This window comes from Mirounga angustirostris, unplaced genomic scaffold, assembly GCF_029215605.1.
Source record: "Mirounga angustirostris isolate CCGP_5_RB_7025 unplaced genomic scaffold, mMirAng1.0.hap1 SCAF_12, whole genome shotgun sequence".
Classification (NCBI taxonomy): Eukaryota; Metazoa; Chordata; class Mammalia; order Carnivora; family Phocidae; genus Mirounga; species Mirounga angustirostris.
The window spans coordinates 61,372,191-61,389,916 of record NW_026991720.1 but is presented as its reverse complement, the minus strand read 5'-3'; the positions used below and the strand labels follow the sequence as shown (position 1 = coordinate 61,389,916).

General features: G+C 39.1%; 1 protein-coding gene across 2 annotated transcripts in view; it reads left to right on the top strand.

Annotated features, from left to right (window-relative positions):
- The window catches only part of SCIN (scinderin), an 85,913-nt gene that overhangs the window by 55,482 nt on the left and 12,705 nt on the right, over window positions 1-17,726 (top strand). For both annotated transcript variants that reach the window (XM_064575201.1, XM_064575200.1), the window contains exons 6-11: window positions 3,856-3,988; window positions 4,402-4,490; window positions 5,300-5,515; window positions 7,536-7,657; window positions 13,353-13,443; window positions 16,385-16,555. In XM_064575201.1, the coding sequence (XP_064431271.1) occupies window positions 3,856-3,988; window positions 4,402-4,490; window positions 5,300-5,515; window positions 7,536-7,657; window positions 13,353-13,443; window positions 16,385-16,555 (822 nt within the window). The remainder of the gene's footprint in view (window positions 1-3,855; window positions 3,989-4,401; window positions 4,491-5,299; window positions 5,516-7,535; window positions 7,658-13,352; window positions 13,444-16,384; window positions 16,556-17,726) is intronic.

The window sequence follows — 17,726 nt, the reverse complement described above, 5'->3', positions numbered from 1 at the left end:
AAAAAGAGTTTGGAAGTTTTCCTTCTGTTTCTATTTTTTGGAACAGTTTCAGAAGAATAGGTATTAATTCTTCTTGAAATGTTTGGTAGAATTCCCCTGGGAAGCCATCTGGTCCTGGGCTTTTGTTTTTTGGGGGATTTTTGATGACTGCTTCAATTTCCTTAGCGGTTATAGGTCTGTTCAGGTTTTCTATTTCATCCTGGTTCAGTTTGGGTAGTTGATACATCCCTAGGAGTGCATCCATCTCTTCCAGGTTATCTAATTTGCTGGCATAGAGTTGCTCATAATATGTTCTTATAATTGTTTGTATTTCTTTGGTGTTGGTTGTGATCTCTCGTCTTTCATTCATGATTTTGTTGATTTGGGTCATTTCTCTTCTCTTTTTGATAAGTCTGGCCAGGGGTTTATCAATCTTGTTAATTCTTTCAAAGAACCAGCTCCTAGTTTCGTTGATCTGTTCTACTGTTCTTTTGGCTTCTATTTTATTGATTTCTGCTGTGATCTTTATTATTTCTCTTCTCCTGCTGGGTTTAGGCTTTATTTGCTGTTCTTTCTCTAGCTCCTTTATGTGTAGAGTTAGGTTGTGTACTTGAGACCTTTCTTGTTTCTTGAGAAAGGCTTGTATTGCTATATACTTTCCTCTTAGGACTGCCTTTGCTGCATCCCAAAGATTTTGAACAGTTGTGTTTTCATTTTCATTGGTTTCCATGAATTTTTTTAATTCTTCTTTAATTTCCTGTTTGACCCATTCATTCTTCAGTAGGATGCTCTTTAGCCTCCATGTATTTGAGTTCTTTCCGACTTTCCTCTTGTGATTGAGTTCTAGTTTCAAAGCACTGTGGTCTGAAAATAGGCAGGGAATGATCCCAGTCTTTTGGTACCGGTTGAGACCTGATTTATGACCTAGGATGTGATCTATTCTGGAGAATGTTCCATGGGCACTAGAGAAGAATGTGTATTCAGTTGCTTTGGGGTGGAATATTCTGAATATGTCTGTGAAGTCCATTTGGTCCAGTGTGTCATTTAAAGTCTTTATTTCCTTGCTGATCTTTTGCTTAGACGATCTGTCCATTTCAGTGAGGGGGATGTTAAAGTCCCCCACTATTATTGTATTGTTGTCGATGTGTTTCTTTGCTTTTGTTATTAATTGCCTTATATAATTGGCTGCTCCCATGTTAGGGGCATAGATATTTACAATTGTTAGATCTTCTTGTTGGATAGATAGATCCTTTAAGTAGGATATAGTGTCCTTCCTCATCTCTTATTACAGTCTTTGGTTTAAAATCTAATTTGTCTGATATAAGGATTGCCACCCCAGCTTTCTTTTGGTGTCCATTAGCATGGTAAATGGTTTTCCACCCCCTCACTTTCAATCTGGGGGTGTCTTTGGTTCTAAAATGAGTCTCTTGCAGACAGCATATCGATGAGTCTTGTTTTTTAATCCAGTCTGTTAGCCTGTGTCTTTTGATTGGGGCATTTAGCCCATTTACATTCAGGGTAACTATTGAAAGATAGGAATTTAGTGCCATTGTATTGCCTGTAAGGTGACTGTTACCGTATACTGTCTGTGTTCCTTTCTGGTCTATGTTGCTTTTAGGCTCTCTCTTTGCTTAGAGGACCCCTTTCAAGATTTCCTGTAGGGCTGGTTTTGTGTTTGCAAATTCCTTTAGTTTTTGTTTGTCCTGGAAGATTTTTATCTCTCCTTCAATTTTCAATGACAGCCTAGCTGGATAGAGTATTCTTGGCTGCATATTTTTCTCATTTAGTGCTCTGAATATATCCTGCCAGTCCTTTCTGGCCTGCCAGGTCTCTGTGGATAGGTCTGTTGCCAATCTAATGTTTCTACCATTGTAGGTTACATATCTCTTCTCCCGAGCTGCTTTCAGGATTTTCTCTTTGTCTATGAGACTCGTAAGTTTTACTATTAGATGTCGGGGTGTTGACCTATTTTTATTGATTTTGAGAGGGGTTCTCTGTGCTTCCTGGATTTTGATGCCTGTTTCTTTCCCCAAATTAGGGAAGTTCTCTGCTATAATTTGCTCCATTATACCTTCTGCCCCTCTCTCTCTTTCTTCTTCTTCTGGGATCCCAATTATTCTAATGTTGTTTCGTCTTATGGTATCGCTTATCTCTCGAATTCTGCCCTCGTGATCCAGTAGTTGTTTATCTCTCTTTTTCTCAGCTTCTTTATTTTCCATCATTTCATCTTCTATATTACTGATTCTCTCTTCTGCCTCATTTATTCTAGCACTTAGTGCCCCCATTTTTTATTGCACCTCATTAATAGCCTTTTTGATTTCTACTTGGTTGGATTTTAGCTCTTTTACTTCTCCAGAAAGGGTTTCTCTAATAACTTCCATATTTTTTTCAAGCCCAGCTAGTATCTTTAAAATGATGATTCTGAACTCTAGATCTGACATTGTACTAATGTCCGTATTGAGTAGGTCCCTGGCAGTCGGTACTACCTCTTGTTCTTTTTGTTGAGGTGATTTTTTCCGTCTTGTCATTTTGTGCAGAGGAGAATAGATTAATGAGAGAACAAAATAAACCTTAGCCATTACTATTATCATTATTATTTTCTCATGCTTTAGGTCCAGTGTTGAAACTTCACTTTTTATTAATGGTTCTTTTACTCCAAAAGACTTTAATTCCATATAGTTAACATTTAGTGTTATCTTAGTTTCAGATGTACAATATAGTGATTCAACAGTTCTGTACATTACTCAGTGCTCATCGTGATAAGTGTACTCTTAACCCCTTCACAGATTTCATCCATCCCCCACCCACCTCCCCTCTGGTAACCATCAGTTTGTTCTCTATAGTTAAGAGCCTGTTTCTTGGTATCTTTCTCTCTCTCTTTTTCCTTTGTTTGTTTGTTTTGTTTCTTAAATTCCACATATGAGTTTCATCATATGGTATTTGTCTTTCTCTGACTTATTTCACTTAGCATTATCCTTTCTAGATCTATCCATGTTGCTGCAGATGGCAAAACTTCATTCTTTTGTGTGGCTGAGTAATATTCCATTGTTTATATACATGCCATACTTTCTTTACACATTCATCAGTCAATGGACACTTGGGCTGTTTCCATAATTTGGCTGCTATAAACATAGGTGTGGGTGCATAAATCTTTTTGAATTACTGTTTTAGTATTCTTGGTTAAATATCCAGTAGTGGAATTACTGGATCAGATGGTAGTTCTATTTTTAATTTTTTGAAGAACCTCCATAATGTTTTCCACAGTGGCTGCACCAGTTTGCATTGCCCCCAACAGTGCATGAGGGTTTCTTTTTCTCCTCATTCTTGCCAACACTTGTTGTTTCTTGTGTTTTTGATTTTAGCCGATCTGACAGGTTTAAGTGATATCACATTATGGTTTTGATTTTTATTTCCCTGATGATAAGTGATGATGAGCATCTTTTCATGTGTCTGTTGTCCATCTGTATGTCTTCTTTGGAGGAATGTCTGTTCATGTCTTTTGCCCATTTTTACTTGGACTATTGGGGGTTTTTTGGTGTTGAGTTATGTAAGTTCTTTATATATTTAGGATACTGACCCTTTATCAGATATGTCATTCAAAAATATCTTCTCCCATTCCGTAGATTGTCTTTTAGTTTTGTTGATTGTTCAAAGGACTTTGAAGAAGCCTTTTAGGGTATAATTTGGCTCATGGATTTTTGTTGTTGTTTTTTTTTTTTTAAATAGCTTTGTTGAGATATAATTTACGTACCATACCCATTTAAAGTATACAATTCAATGGTTGTTGTTACATTTACAGAGTTGTACAGCCATCACCATAATGTAATTTTAGGACATTTTTATTATCTGCAAACAAGCTAACAGTTTTTATATTAGGTTTCAGATGCCAGTGGATCCATGAGAGTGACTGTGGTTGCAGAAGAGAACCCCTTCTCCATGGCAATGCTGCTTTCTGAAGAATGCTTTATTTTGGACCACGGTGCTGCAAAACAGATTTTCGTATGGAAAGGTAAACCATTGACGTTGTAGCTGTGCTTCAGATTTACAGCTATTTCTTTGAAGAGGTAAAGAAAACATCTTTTCTGATTAAAAAAAAACCTATGATTTTGAGACTTGATCTGTAAATAGCTCATGTAAAACGCAGACATGAAAACCATATTTTCTTCCTACTAGTATCATTTGCCAGGAACGATGGGGTTAAAGAAAGCATTAGGGCAATATAAAACGAATCTTTTATACATATATAGCGATCATTATGATATTAATAAATATATTTAACATACCAGGACATTTTTGCCATTCTCAGTGTCATATTTAAATTAAATTATAATTATGTTTATTACTTGGTGTGCAAGTATTTAATAATCATGTAATACCTTCCCTCTCTGGGATTCTGTCTTTTTCATTTATCCTCTATTTTAGGTAAAGATGCTAATCCCCAGGAGAGAAAGGCTGCAATGAAGACAGCTGAAGAATTTCTGAAGCAAATGAATTATTCCACCAATACCCAAGTAAGTGTGCGTGAAAATGAGCTGGCTAGAAAAAAAATTTAAAATGTGGGAGCTCATCCTATCTCCATAAAACTCATGAGAGAATTTGGTTCAAAGTAACCTATGCATGGAAGTCATTCTTCCCTTATGTGTGTGCCACATTGTGCCCCATGTCCCTAGAACCATAGCTTTGTGGAGGATGGAATTTTGCAGAAACTGGAGATCAGACCTTCCATGGGGCTGCATGATAAAAAAAAGACCCCATCTGTTTCTTCCATGGCATTTCAGTCAAGATGATCAACCACAGTTGAATGCACTGAGAGCACTTTTCAGTTAGTCCTGAGAGCAAGTTGTGCAGACATGGGCTAATACCCACATAATATTTGGCTTCATTGACATCAGCTTAGTCACCTGACTAGGTACTCTTCCTTTTCTGAGTCTTTCAGCCTCATCCTTTCTCTTCAGTTTTATGTCCTGGCACAAGGAACACAATGAGATAATTTCTTCCAGGTCACAGATCTCTTATAAACCTAATGCAGAAAACCAGTCATATGTGTAATGGTAACACGAAAGAACTTTGTTCTTACTTCAAACATCCAAATTCAGTGGCAATCACTTTAGTTGTGACAAAAAGTACAGTTGGATTGTTTTACCTTCATATCTGATAATCTTCCATTTTACATTCACTTATGGATCCCGGCTTCTAATTTACATCTGTCATCACAGAAACCAAGACAGTCTTTTCATTTCCTTAGTTTTTTCTCCATTCCTGGATGAATGTTTTTCCTCTATTTTCTTTTTATAATAATTATTATTGTTTTAAATTTTAGATTCAAGTTCTTCCAGAAGGAGGGGAAACACCAATCTTCAAACAGTTCTTTAAGGACTGGAGAGAGAAAGATCAGAGTGATGGCTTCAGGAAAGTCTATGTCACCGAGAAAGTGGCTCGAATAAAACAAATTCCATTTGATGCCTCAAAACTACATACTTCTCCGCAGATGGCCGCCCAGCACAATATGGTGGATGATGGTTCCGGCAAAGTGGAGGTATTTGGTTGTTCCTGTTTGTGTTTGTTTGTTTTCATCAAGTCCATTTATGCCAGTACACCTGGAAATGTAATTTCAGAAGACTACAAACTTGTCATTTTACTTGTTAATTTTACTTATTAATAAAGGTGGACCATGACTGTATATTAAATCAGGGAGTTTAAATCCAGAAGAGATACTCTCTGACCTTCAATCCTATTTTACAGTGTGTGTGTTGAGATTTCAAGAAGTTAGGTGATTTGTGCAAGATCACCTCATTATCATCTTAGAGACATGTTGTGGAACCCAGTCATCTTGTTTCCTGGTCCAGAATTGCTCCCGCTCCTGGAACTGGGATTATCCAGTGAGGGCGAGTTGCTCTGAATGTACCAATGACCATTATTTAGACCTTTCCTTGTATCTTACAGGCATTCACAAAAGCAAATTGGGCATGTGCTAAACTCATAAATATTTTTAGAGCATTCAAATTGTTTGTTGATTATTCCCATTTTTTGACAAAAAATTGCTCATAACCCCCTTATAATTCTCCCTAATTCAACTCTCTTCACCCTCTACTCTTAAGTCATCTAACTTAATGAGACCTGGGTAATGTTATGTCTTATAAAATATTTTAATGGCACTCCATCTTCAGCTGGGCCCACAAGGTCTTCCAGGATTTGATCCTTGCTCTCCTTGCTGCCTCACCCTCCTCCCTCTGGCTAAAGTCTCCACTCGTCCTCCTGCCTAATTCAGTTCAGTCACAAGCTGCACCTCTTTGAGAAGCCCTCCCTCTGCCCTGGAGCAGCTCTCTGTGCTCAAACCATAAGTGATATTTTTCACAGAACCATCATCTAGGGACTGCAAAACTGTTTATTTTTCTTCCTAGTGCTCTCGTTAGTTCCTGGAGGGTAGGAATTGACTATTTTATCTTTGTATTCCCAAGACTTACTACAATGTCTGGAGCAAAGTGAATGGGAAAGAGATTTAGGAAGTAGTTTTGCCTCTTTTCAAAGACATGAAGTATGCATCTAAGCCATCGAGGGGTTGTGGGAAGTGCAAAGGGAGAAAGGCACCTCGTGGCCATTGTTCCAGGGGTATCAGCTTCCAGTCTGAGCCTGTTTCCTGCTCACACGTGCTTTTCTGCAGCTCTGCACAGCCGCAGGGCCTCTTGGCAGATGTGGCTCCCCAGCACCATGTCCCAGCTGCAGTCTCCTTGTGTTGGGTCATGTTGTCTCCGAGATGTCCTCCTGAGTCGTCCCCGGACTTCGGAAGCCTGGGGGCTTTCTCTAGGCTTTTGGGCTTAGCCCGATAGTGCTGTTGTTTCTCCCCTGCTCACCAGGATGTCGTGCGTCTCTCTGAAAGCACTGCTGCTCCTTCATCTCCAGATTTCAAGGGAAGGGGTGTAGCTTCACGCTCCCCAGGAGGGTGCTCATGCGCACAGTGCCTGGCAGGCTCTCTAGTGTTACTTTCCTGGTTCACCTGCAGCTCTCATCTCTCCAACTTGGAGCGTCTTTAATCTGTGATGAGGATGAGAAACTAGAAAACAAAAACAAAAACAAAAACTGGTTCTGCCTATTTTTACCTTTTCAGTCTTATGCCTAGATGATGCCTCTTAAAAATACTCAAGTAATTGGCATCTTGATTATTTGGCCCCAATCTGCCACTCGTGCCTAAAGAAATAATAGTTTCATGCCTTACAGTGCAGGGGAAAAAATGTTTTTAACAAACAAGTTATCTCCTAATGGATGAAATATTTTATGCAAGTTAAGAGACATATTTCTGAGCCGAATATTTTAGTTCCTTATTCCACCGGAGTCTCGTGTTATTTTCACTAATCAATCAAACAGGAGGTATGTATTAATAGTGAACAAACGGTCAAACTGATAAAATTTCTTCCCATTGCTTAATTTGTAAGCTAGTTAGAAAAGTATTTAAAAGTTGTTTAACAATAGATCTAACCCCCCTCCCAAAATTAACTCCTGAGAAGTACTATTAGATCAAGAAAATTTTAATTTTGTTACACACATTCCATTCCTTTCAGATTTGGCGTGTAGAAAATAATGGTAGGATCGAAATTGATCAAAACTCATATGGCGAATTCTATGGTGGTGACTGCTACATTATACTCTACACTCATCCCAGAGGACAGATTATCTACACCTGGTAAGTTTTCCTCTTTCTTAAGATCTCGAGTTCCAAGGAGGACAGATTTTGCTCCAAAGTTACGTTTCATCAAATTCCATGGGCTATGGGGTAGAATTATCCTATAGTTACCCCGGTGATGCATGTGGTATTTTCTTTCAATATGATTTTTGACTGTATTTTGTAGCCTTGTCCACAAGCAGGAAGGGTTAAATAAAAATCATCCTTTCTAGGGGCACCTGGGTGACTCCGTTGGTTAAGCCTCCAACTCTTAATTTCAGCTCAGGTCATGATCTCAGGATCAAGATCTCAGGGTCATGAGATCAAGCCCCGGGTTGGGCTCCCTGTGCTCAGAGTGGAGTCTGCTGGAGATTCTCCCTCATCCTCTCCCTCTGCCCCTCCCCCCACTCTTGCATGCTCTCTCTCTCTCAAATAAATAAATAAATTTTTTAAAAAACATCCTTTCTAGTCTAGGAAAAAGATTTTGGTATCTAAATGTAGTGTTCTTTTAGTGGATATGTAGTTGAATATCTCACCTCCGGGGCAAACTAACTCCAGTTGGCCAGCACTGGCTACCGTGTGTTCTTATTATTAAAATTCACAGAGGTCCATCCTAATTGGAGCTGCAGAGTTGCAGTGAGGCAAACCCTCTAAGGGATATATATCATTTATACTGTTTCATACTCCAGAAACCTCAAATTGATGCATTTTTTACTCTTGGTCCCCATGAAATTTGTGGCAATAAAGGAGGAAAAAATGCCAGTGTATCCACATCTTATATGGTTTTGCATAATGATTTGAGTTAATTGAAGGTTAAGATACTTAGAGTCCAGTGCCAAGGCTCTGATCAATGGGGAATGTCCAATCAGGTAAGGTAAGTATACATACCATGCTGGGCTGTTCCAAAGGGATGGGGATTCTGCAACAAATCATATAGTGTGGGACTCTCAAACTTTTTACTAAGTGAAATCAGGTAAAATAAAATATTTCTGAGGAGACTGGAAAAAAGAAAAAAAATTTCCAAAAAGATATTAAAACTGAGAGGTGTGGGTGGAAGGTGCAGGGGTGAAGCAGGATCCTACTTTTGCCTACATGGTGATGGCAACCTTCAGTGGGTGTATGGAGTGTCATGGACATGGGTCTCTGCTGATATGGTGACATTTCTCTATGGTGAGGGTCCTACCAGATGACAGAGTCACCTCTATCCTGACAGTGTGACCACTTATCACTTACCCTGACCAGTGTCTTGAGCCCAACCAAGTTCAGGAGATGGGATGATTATGTTTATTCTATAGGGTCTTGGTACCCAAAGGGTGGTCCGGGAACCAGAAACATCAGCATCCCCTGGGAGCTGGTTAAAAATGTAGATTTCCAGTACCCACCTTTGGCCCACTAAAGCAGAACATGCATTTTAACAAGATCCCCAGATGATTCACATGCACTTTCACGACTAAGGCACTGCACTGCCTTAGGCAATGGTTCCTATCATATCCTGTCAGAGATTAATGTATTTAGCTACTTAACTCTGTGTTTATGATGTCATCTTCATAGCATCCATTTTTGGGGGCAGCATGTTTGTGCCAGCAAAGTGCTAGATGTTTCCATTTGTTATGTTTCTTCCTCACAACCAGGTTATTTTCGAAAGACAAAAAGGGAGGGGAGAAGCAGACAGATTAAGTAACATAACCCAAATTCACAACTATCGTAACTAGTAAAGCAACATTTCACACCCTGATCTACAGCTCTCTTTAAGTCTAAAGCTGAGTGCAGCTATACCCTGGTATAAGCTATGTCTTTCTTTTGCAATTTCCTCTTCCAAAATTTTAATTCGGAAAAGTGTTTGTGCAAAGCATGGCATTTATAGGGATAAATCAGTTGTTCTCAGTCAGCTTTTCTTTTACATTCTGTTTCTTGGTCTTCCTCTTAACTCTGATTTGTATATAAAAAATATAATTGATTGTGGCACTTAGATCAAACAAGAAAGACTAAATAAGCAATTCAAGAGAATATTTTGAAAAATTAGCAATTTGCAATCTATGTAAATAACTATGTAGCTGTAACTAAAACAGACTAAATCAGATGATAAATGTTAAATGTAGTTACTATTTCTCAAATCATTTGAAAGTATTCACCAAGCACTTTCTATGTGCCAAGCACTGTGCTAGATAGATACTAAAGATATAATGGTTAAAAAAAAATGAGCTGTGTCCCGAGATTTTATACTTTAAAAAGAAGCAGGTGATTTCAATGAGGGCACTGAACAGGCATTTCAATGAAGTATGAAGGATTTAAAAAATAAAACCAAGCTGATCTTTGGGGAATTCTAGGCAAGACACCAAGCCCACTCCTAGGGCTCCTAGAAGTGACATCTAAGTGGGAGCAGAAGTAGCAGCTAGCAAGCGAGCAAATAGAGACATTGTTCTAAGCAATGCAGGGAAAGTGTGCTCTAACTTACCAGTAATGACATATGGCTGGAGCAAAGTTAGGGAGCAAAAGATAAAATCAGAGAAATCAGAAGGAGCCAACCTGTGAATGGCCTTGTAACCATGTTGGGGATAGATGAACTTTATTTTTCAGGGCATTGGGAACCAGTCAAAGAATTTGCTCAGGGGAATGGTATGATTGGCCTTCCTCTTAGAGAAATTATTCTGGTTGACCTCTACGAGAATGGGCTGGTGGGAGAAGATCAGTGGCAGAGAAGCCATTGGGAATGTGTTGCAGTAATCCAACTGAAGGATAATGTGGCCAGAACTTAGTGTTAGAGCAACAGGGAGGGAAAGGATAAGTTGAGTTTGTAGTATTAAGGTGTTGGCATCTGAAAGACTGGCTATGGGAAACAGGGAAGATGGCCAAATCAAGGGTGACCTCAGATTTCTGGTCCATGCACACACGTGGGTAGTGTTTCATTCACTGAGATAAGAAACGTAGAAGGAGGGCAGGTTTGGCCCTCACTGTGAAAAATTCAAAGGGAAGAAAGATGAGAATATGCCACACTCTTAATAGTTACTCTCTTTGGGATGGGACTGGGATGGAGGGAGAGGTCATTTAATTTGTTCTTTCCAATTTTATGTGTTCAAGTTTTCTATGATAATTTATCATTTTTTTGAGATATCAAGAAGATAAGTTAGATACTTGAGAGTCCTTTTGAGAGTCTTTGCCATTTAATATCATGGATGTTAAATATGTAAGTTTGTTAACATTGCATGGTTTGCAGGACTTCAAAAGCTTCTATAAAGGCAGTGAAGAGACATTTAGAAAATAAGCAGATCTCTTGAAGATTAGCTTTCAGACTAAACAACTTGCCAGGTTATGTGATAATTTTGATGCAGGGGTATAAATGGTTAAGTCCAGAGGTACATTAAGTCCAGGGGAAGGACTAGAATTAAATCAACAGCTGAATACACATATTTGTTGTGGCTTATTTTAAATTTCTGAAACCACTTATATTCTAAAATGGTAGGAGAAAAATAATTTCAGCAGTGATCTTTTTTCTGGAATGTCAGGTAATTGAAATTGAACAAACATTGAACAATGGCAGTGGTGAATCTCTGAAAGCAGTAAATTCTATTTTCCCACAGCATTTATTTTTAATGAGTAACAAGTGCCAAAGGTTTATAAAGAAGAAATCATGTCAAAGTAGATTGCGCTCCACCCTCCCCAACCTCCGCCCCTAAGCATAGGTTTCCAAAACTCGAGGCAAAGAGCGACTTTATTATGTCTTAGTTGTAGTGGACTATTTGACCCCCTGGGTCACAGATCCATAAAGCAAATTACTCTGAATCTGTGTGGATGGGAGCAAGGGTCACTTTGACGTGAAGTGGCAGAGCGGCTGGAGGTAAGTAGTAAAAAATTTATTGCGAGTGTCAGAAGGCGGGAGTTTGATGAGGCTTTCCAGGTTTGCTGGTTGAAATACTTTAGGGGAAAAAAAACAGAAATTGGGACAAAAGTTTGTTGATACTGTCTATAGTCAGTTGAATGTTTTCCTACAGAAAAAAAAAAAAGGAAATGGAGAAATAGGCAGGGAACTGCAGATGTGACAGAGAAAAGACAGGTGGTCACAGACCCAGCTGTCATTCTCAGCTCTCTGTTACTCCCCACTCTGCTCCCATGGCTCACAGAAGTGTTTGATGACATTATAGCCTCCTGGAAAATTTAGGCTATTGGCATTAAAAGACTATATTTTTATGAGTGTCTTTATTAGGGAAAACATTTTTTATTTTCTTTTAAATGTGTGCCTCACATGAGCATGTCCTTTTTTTTTTTTTTTTGCCCCCCTTTGTAGAACATTTTTATATCATTTGACTCTGTTGATGCAATGAAATATTCTGAAATAAACAAAATGTGTTTCCTGTACCCAGTGTTTGGGGTATGTGTATGTGTATGTGTGTATTGCCCAGGATGGGAGGTTATTGCTAATCTCTTCTGGGTATTGGACAAGTAGGTCACTCTTAAGGTTTCAGAAGAAAAGATATGGTTAACTTCTTTTTTTTTAAGATTTATTTATTTATTTTAGAGAGAGAGAGGGAGGGAGCGGGTGTGTGTGAGTTGGGGGGAAGGTCAGAGGGAGAGGGGGAGGGAGAGAGAAATTCCAACAGCCTCCCCGCTGAGCAGAGAGACCAATGAGATCATGACTTGAGCCAAAATCAAGAGTCGGACACCTAACTGACTGAGCCACCCAGACATCCTGATAGGGTAAACTTCTGAAATCCGATTCCAGGATTAGTATTTTTCCTGCTAACCCCTAGTCAGACAGAGATGGGAGAATTGGCTAGAAACAAACCATGCTCAGTGCTTTGGCTTTTCCTCCCACAAACTCATCAAACAAGCAGATCTCCCAAAGGTTCCTATACAGGTTAAGCTAGTGACTGGAGTTATAGCCACAAGCTACCTTAGAAAGAGAAATTGCAAATGAACTGGACGAACTGATTTATTGACCCCTATCTGGGTCTCTGTTAGTTGAGCCACTCCTACGGTTTTATTACTAACTCCTTTAAAGAATTGCTAGAATGACAAAATGGGGCCACTCCATCACCTACTTCTGATGTTTCTTTCCTTGATTTTTTTGGGTCCAGACATTTGTTACTACGGTCACCAAATGTTCAGGTAAAGATAGGTTGCTTCTAAAATCCAGCCTAATAGATGAAGCTCATATTCTACTCAAATGGATTATTTTTACTGTGGAGATGGTTTCCCAAAATAGGCAGCTCCAATTTGAAATAAGACAGACCCGATTACTTAGCTAAGTTATGTAAGGAGCTAAGCCTCAATTTCTTTTCCTATAAAATGAAGATAAAAATATAATTATCATGTGTAGTTCTAGGCAATACACAGGGTAATTCATGGCTCAATGTTAGTACTTAAAAAAAAAAAAAAAACGATAAGGGCGCCTGGGTGGCTCGGTCGGTTGAGCATCTGCCTTTGCCTCGGGTCGTGATCCTGGGGTCCCGGGATTGAGCCCCGCGTCAGGCTCCCTGCTTGGTGGGGAATCTGCTTCTCACTCTGCCCCCCACCCTGCTCTCATGCTCTCTCTCTCACTGTCTCTCAAATAGTTAAATAAAATCTTTGGAAAAAAAAACACCTGATAGCTTCTGTGGCCATATCATGTCAAAACGGTTTCATCTTGAACTTTCCTAATGACTTAAGTCTCTGAAATGCCTACACTAGAAAGTCTTAAAACTTAAATACAAGCTAATTTACTTTACTTTGGTTCCTCCAGGCAAGGAGCAAATGCCACGAGAGATGAGCTGACAACATCTGCATTTCTGACTGTTCAGTTGGATCGGTCCCTTGGAGGACAGGCTGTGCAGGTTGGGATAGTTTTACTCCCAGAACTCATCCACGTTAAAGTTTTGCTAGCTCAATGACTAGTTAAAGCCTTCCTCCCAAGTTGGGATGGGAATTTGACATTTTCTAAATATATTTTTTTTCATTTTGCAACTTAAGTGTTCCTAATCTCATGCCATACTAGTTCTCTCAGATTCTGGAAAAGAGGGAGCAAACAAAATTGAAAAATAAAAGCAAAAACAAAGAACTATTAACAGACCTAAGGAACCAAAAGAATCGACAGTTATTTGACATAAAACCGTTCTACACAAGTTATTACCTCCAGCTGATCACTTTCCAGTTTTCAGATCTTTGTAAATGTGCAATTACTTCTTAAAAGATAATAATTAAACAGAGAGGTAAGTCAGATACTTTAGTACATGAAATCTAAGATGTGGACGCCAACTTTGGTCTTCTAGCTGGTTTCTTTCCCATCTTGGTACTTCTTAGTCGATATATAAAGCAAGTTAGATCTAAATTTAAAGGTTCATATTAACTTTTTTATTTTTTTACAAATTAGCAAGGTGACTGAATTCTTTAAATGCACTGAACTCTACTTTCCCCTGAACTATTATATTCACTTCTTGAATGAAATCTTTCTAGATAAGAACTGACATGAGTGTCATTTAATTGATCTTTAAAGTGTTCCTTACCAAATTATGCAAAAACTTTGAAGACATGCATTGTGACTTATAAGTTCTGTATTTTGCAATAAAATATTTGATATACCCATGAAAGAATTTCCATTGTTAGCCTATCACATCCTAAATTCACAATGAAATGGTATGTTTAGTTTAGTCACTAGGTGGCAGTAGTTTACAATAATGTATAAACAACTCCAGTCGTTGGTAGAGTATGTTAACAGTAGTGAAAAATGTTCAACTTACGCTTTATCTCTTTTATTTTAATTTAACAGTGGAAAATGAGTCTTAATCATTGGCCCTCTTTTTTTTTTTTTTTTTTATGTTGGCGATTGAGGTTTTCCCAACGTTATGGGAAATTCCAAGCCAGCAACAGTTTTAGGTAATCCTAGCTAACCTCACCCCAACAGCTTTGGGATTGTGATTTAAAAGACATTTCTGTAAGTTGCTACTTGCTTATTCCACTGCTAATTGGAAGATACCTATGGGGGACACCTGGCAGGCTCAGTCAGTAAAGCATGCGACTCTTTTTTTTTTTCTCCCACTTTTTTTTTAAATTATGTTAATCACCATACATTACATCATTAGTTTTTGATGTAGTGTTCCATGATTCATTGTTTGCGTATAACACCCAGTGCTCCATGCAGAATGTGCCCTCTTTAATACCCACCACCAGGCTAACCCATTCCCCCACCCCCCTCCCCTCTAGAAACCTCAGTTTGTTTCTCAGAGTCCATAGTCTCTCATGGTTCGTCTCCCCCTCCGATTTCCCCCCCTTCATTCTTCCCCTCCTGCTATCTTCTTCTTCTTTTTTTTTTTTTAACATATTATTTGTTTCAGAGGTACAGGTCTGTGATTCAACAGTCTTACACAATTCACAGTGCTCACCATAGCACATACCCACCCCAATGTCTATCACCCAGCCACCCCATCCCTCCCACCCCCCACCACTCCAGCAACCCTCGGTTTGTTTTCTGAGATTAAGAATTCCTCGTATCAGTGAGGTCACATGATACATGTCTTTCTCTGATTGACTTATTTCACTCAGCATGATATCCTCCAGTTCCATCCATGTCATTGCAAATGGCAAGATTTCATTCCTTTTGATGGCTGCCTAATATTCCATTGTATATATATACCACATCTTCTTTATCCATTCATCTGTTGATGGACATCTTGGCTCTTTCCACAGTTTGGCTATTGTGGACATTAAGCATGTGACTCTTGATCTTGAGTTTGTGAGTTCAAGCCTCATGTTGTGCATAGAACTTCCTCAAAAATTTTTTTTAAATAAAATGAAAAAGAAAGATATCTGTGAAGTTAATTATTTTCAGTGCTCCCTAGGCCTCCCTGCTATGGTATTGCATCTGCATTCCCATTTATTTGGCTTTTAGAAAAGGATACACCAGGGTGCATAAGACAGTTCAATTTTAGCATAGGGCAAAATAAATGAAAAAAAAAAGTAGAGAGCTGACACAAAAGTTGAACTCTTTATGTAAAAAATTGCATCAATAATTTATGTAAGAAATAAGAAACTCATTTCTAATCCAATATCTGGTATTAAACTAATAGGTGAAATTAAATAATTAACCATTTACTTTCTTCAATTTCCTTATCCTGAAAAGTCCTTAAATTACATACTTTTAAAGTGCTTATATTAAGCAAATCTATTACCATTTCTATGAATAAAAAGTAGAAAATATATTCTATTTATTTTTGCCAGATTTTGATGCTTGGAGGCCAGATTGTCATAATTTTTTCATTTCATAGTTACAGAGATGTAGAAATAATGAGTACGCTTTGGTGTCCTCTTATTTTTGGAAGCATTTAAATGCACATCTCTTTACCTTCTGAACAAGATCCAAAACATTTCAGAAACAAGTGTGTCACTACACAGCTATCAAGTGTTGGTGCTCTTGAAAAAAGTCATTTTCACAAACGATGGCATACATCCGCACTTTGTTGGTTTGTCTCTTATGGAGACGTACGTGAACACACTTACAGCTTTATACTTTCTGGAAGCAGGAAGTGGTGCCATACGGTGATGTTTCCCCCCAGAAGAAATGGCTCAGCGTGCTGTGTCTGGAGTCTAAGACTCTTAAGTCAGCCAGAAAACTGTGCTTGATTAGCATTAACCTGTATTGTCTGTTAATCGTCATGCCTCCTGCTCTTGATTTCTTATTTATTTTTTGTTTTGTTTTCAAAAAGGAAAATAACACATGTGGAAATACAACCCTCCTTCATTGCACCCTTCATTACGTTTCTTTTATCCCGCCCCCTCCAGATCCGAGTCTCCCAAGGCAAAGAGCCTGCTCACCTGCTGAGTTTGTTCAAAGACAAACCGCTCATTATTTACAAGAATGGAACATCAAAGAAAGGAGGTCAGGCGCCTGCTCCCCCTACACGCCTCTTTCAAGTCCGGAGAAACCTGGCATCTATCACCAGAATCATGGAGGTAATGTCGTGCATTCAATAAAATGTGCCCTGTTTATGGACTTCCCAGTGGACCTGAGCCATCAACAAATATTAGTTTTCAAAAAATTGGCAAGCAAATTCCGTCTATTTCAATAATTAATCCGTTGTTCACAAAAAAAAAAAAAAACCCAAAACCAAAAAAAAAAAAAAAAACCCAAAGGCAGGAGAACCAAGTTAAAAGTTAACGATGGAAACCAGGCCTCTCACACTTTTCAACTGCATTGTACCAAAAAAAAAAAAAAGAAGAAGAAGAAGAAGAATTTTAAGAGTAATGTAACAAATCAAATGGTCAAAGGCCCGAAGCTTTATCTTCGAAAGGCCTAGGGGAAGATGGATGGCAGGTGATGGTCAAGTGGTCACATGGGAAATTCGAGAGGGAAAGCCCTTGGGTGTACAAGTGTAACAAATGTGGAAAGCCAGCTTCACCGTATCGGGCCGGAACCATAACTCAACTGGCCAAATAAGCCGTCTCTGACAGCAGCTGAGAAAGAAATCAAACCCCATGTCACAGGTCAGAAGACAAGAAGACCTCTAGGTATGGACAAGCCAGCAGGCCCAGGTGTTTAAATGGCTGAGCGTTTTGCCTCTAGGACCATCCATCACATTTCATGATCTAGACATCTCTCTCACTATTGAAATCCAAGTCTCTCCCGTCACCCCTAAACTGCCCAACGTATTCTGTAAATCCCCACACCTGGACCCACCTGCTAAGCCTTCCCCTTTGCACAAGCCATTTGGCTGAGCCCTTGGAACCAGCTGGGTCATGGCATACCCTCCACTTGCAATCTCTTCTTTAAACCAGCCTCCCAATTAACCTTCTTGTTCTATGGCTATCCTCTGAGGATACAGATTCCCATACGACCCTCACGAGGGGAAGTTGTTTTTCCTCAGTACCCTCTTACCAGGTATGGGTGTGGGTGGGCTACCCTCCTTGCTCACTCTTGCCTCCTTGACTTTTATCAGTCTCTCCCTCCCTCGGCATCATTGTGCCATCATCCATGGAGCTGCCCGTCCTTCCCCTCTTATTCTTTGGTGGCTTTGGCCATTGTCTCACTAACTCCATCCCTCTGGCTTGTCCTTGACCCTTTCATCTCACACTCTTGTGGTCCCGTACTAAACCTTACTATAATTTTAGCACCTCTGGAAATCTG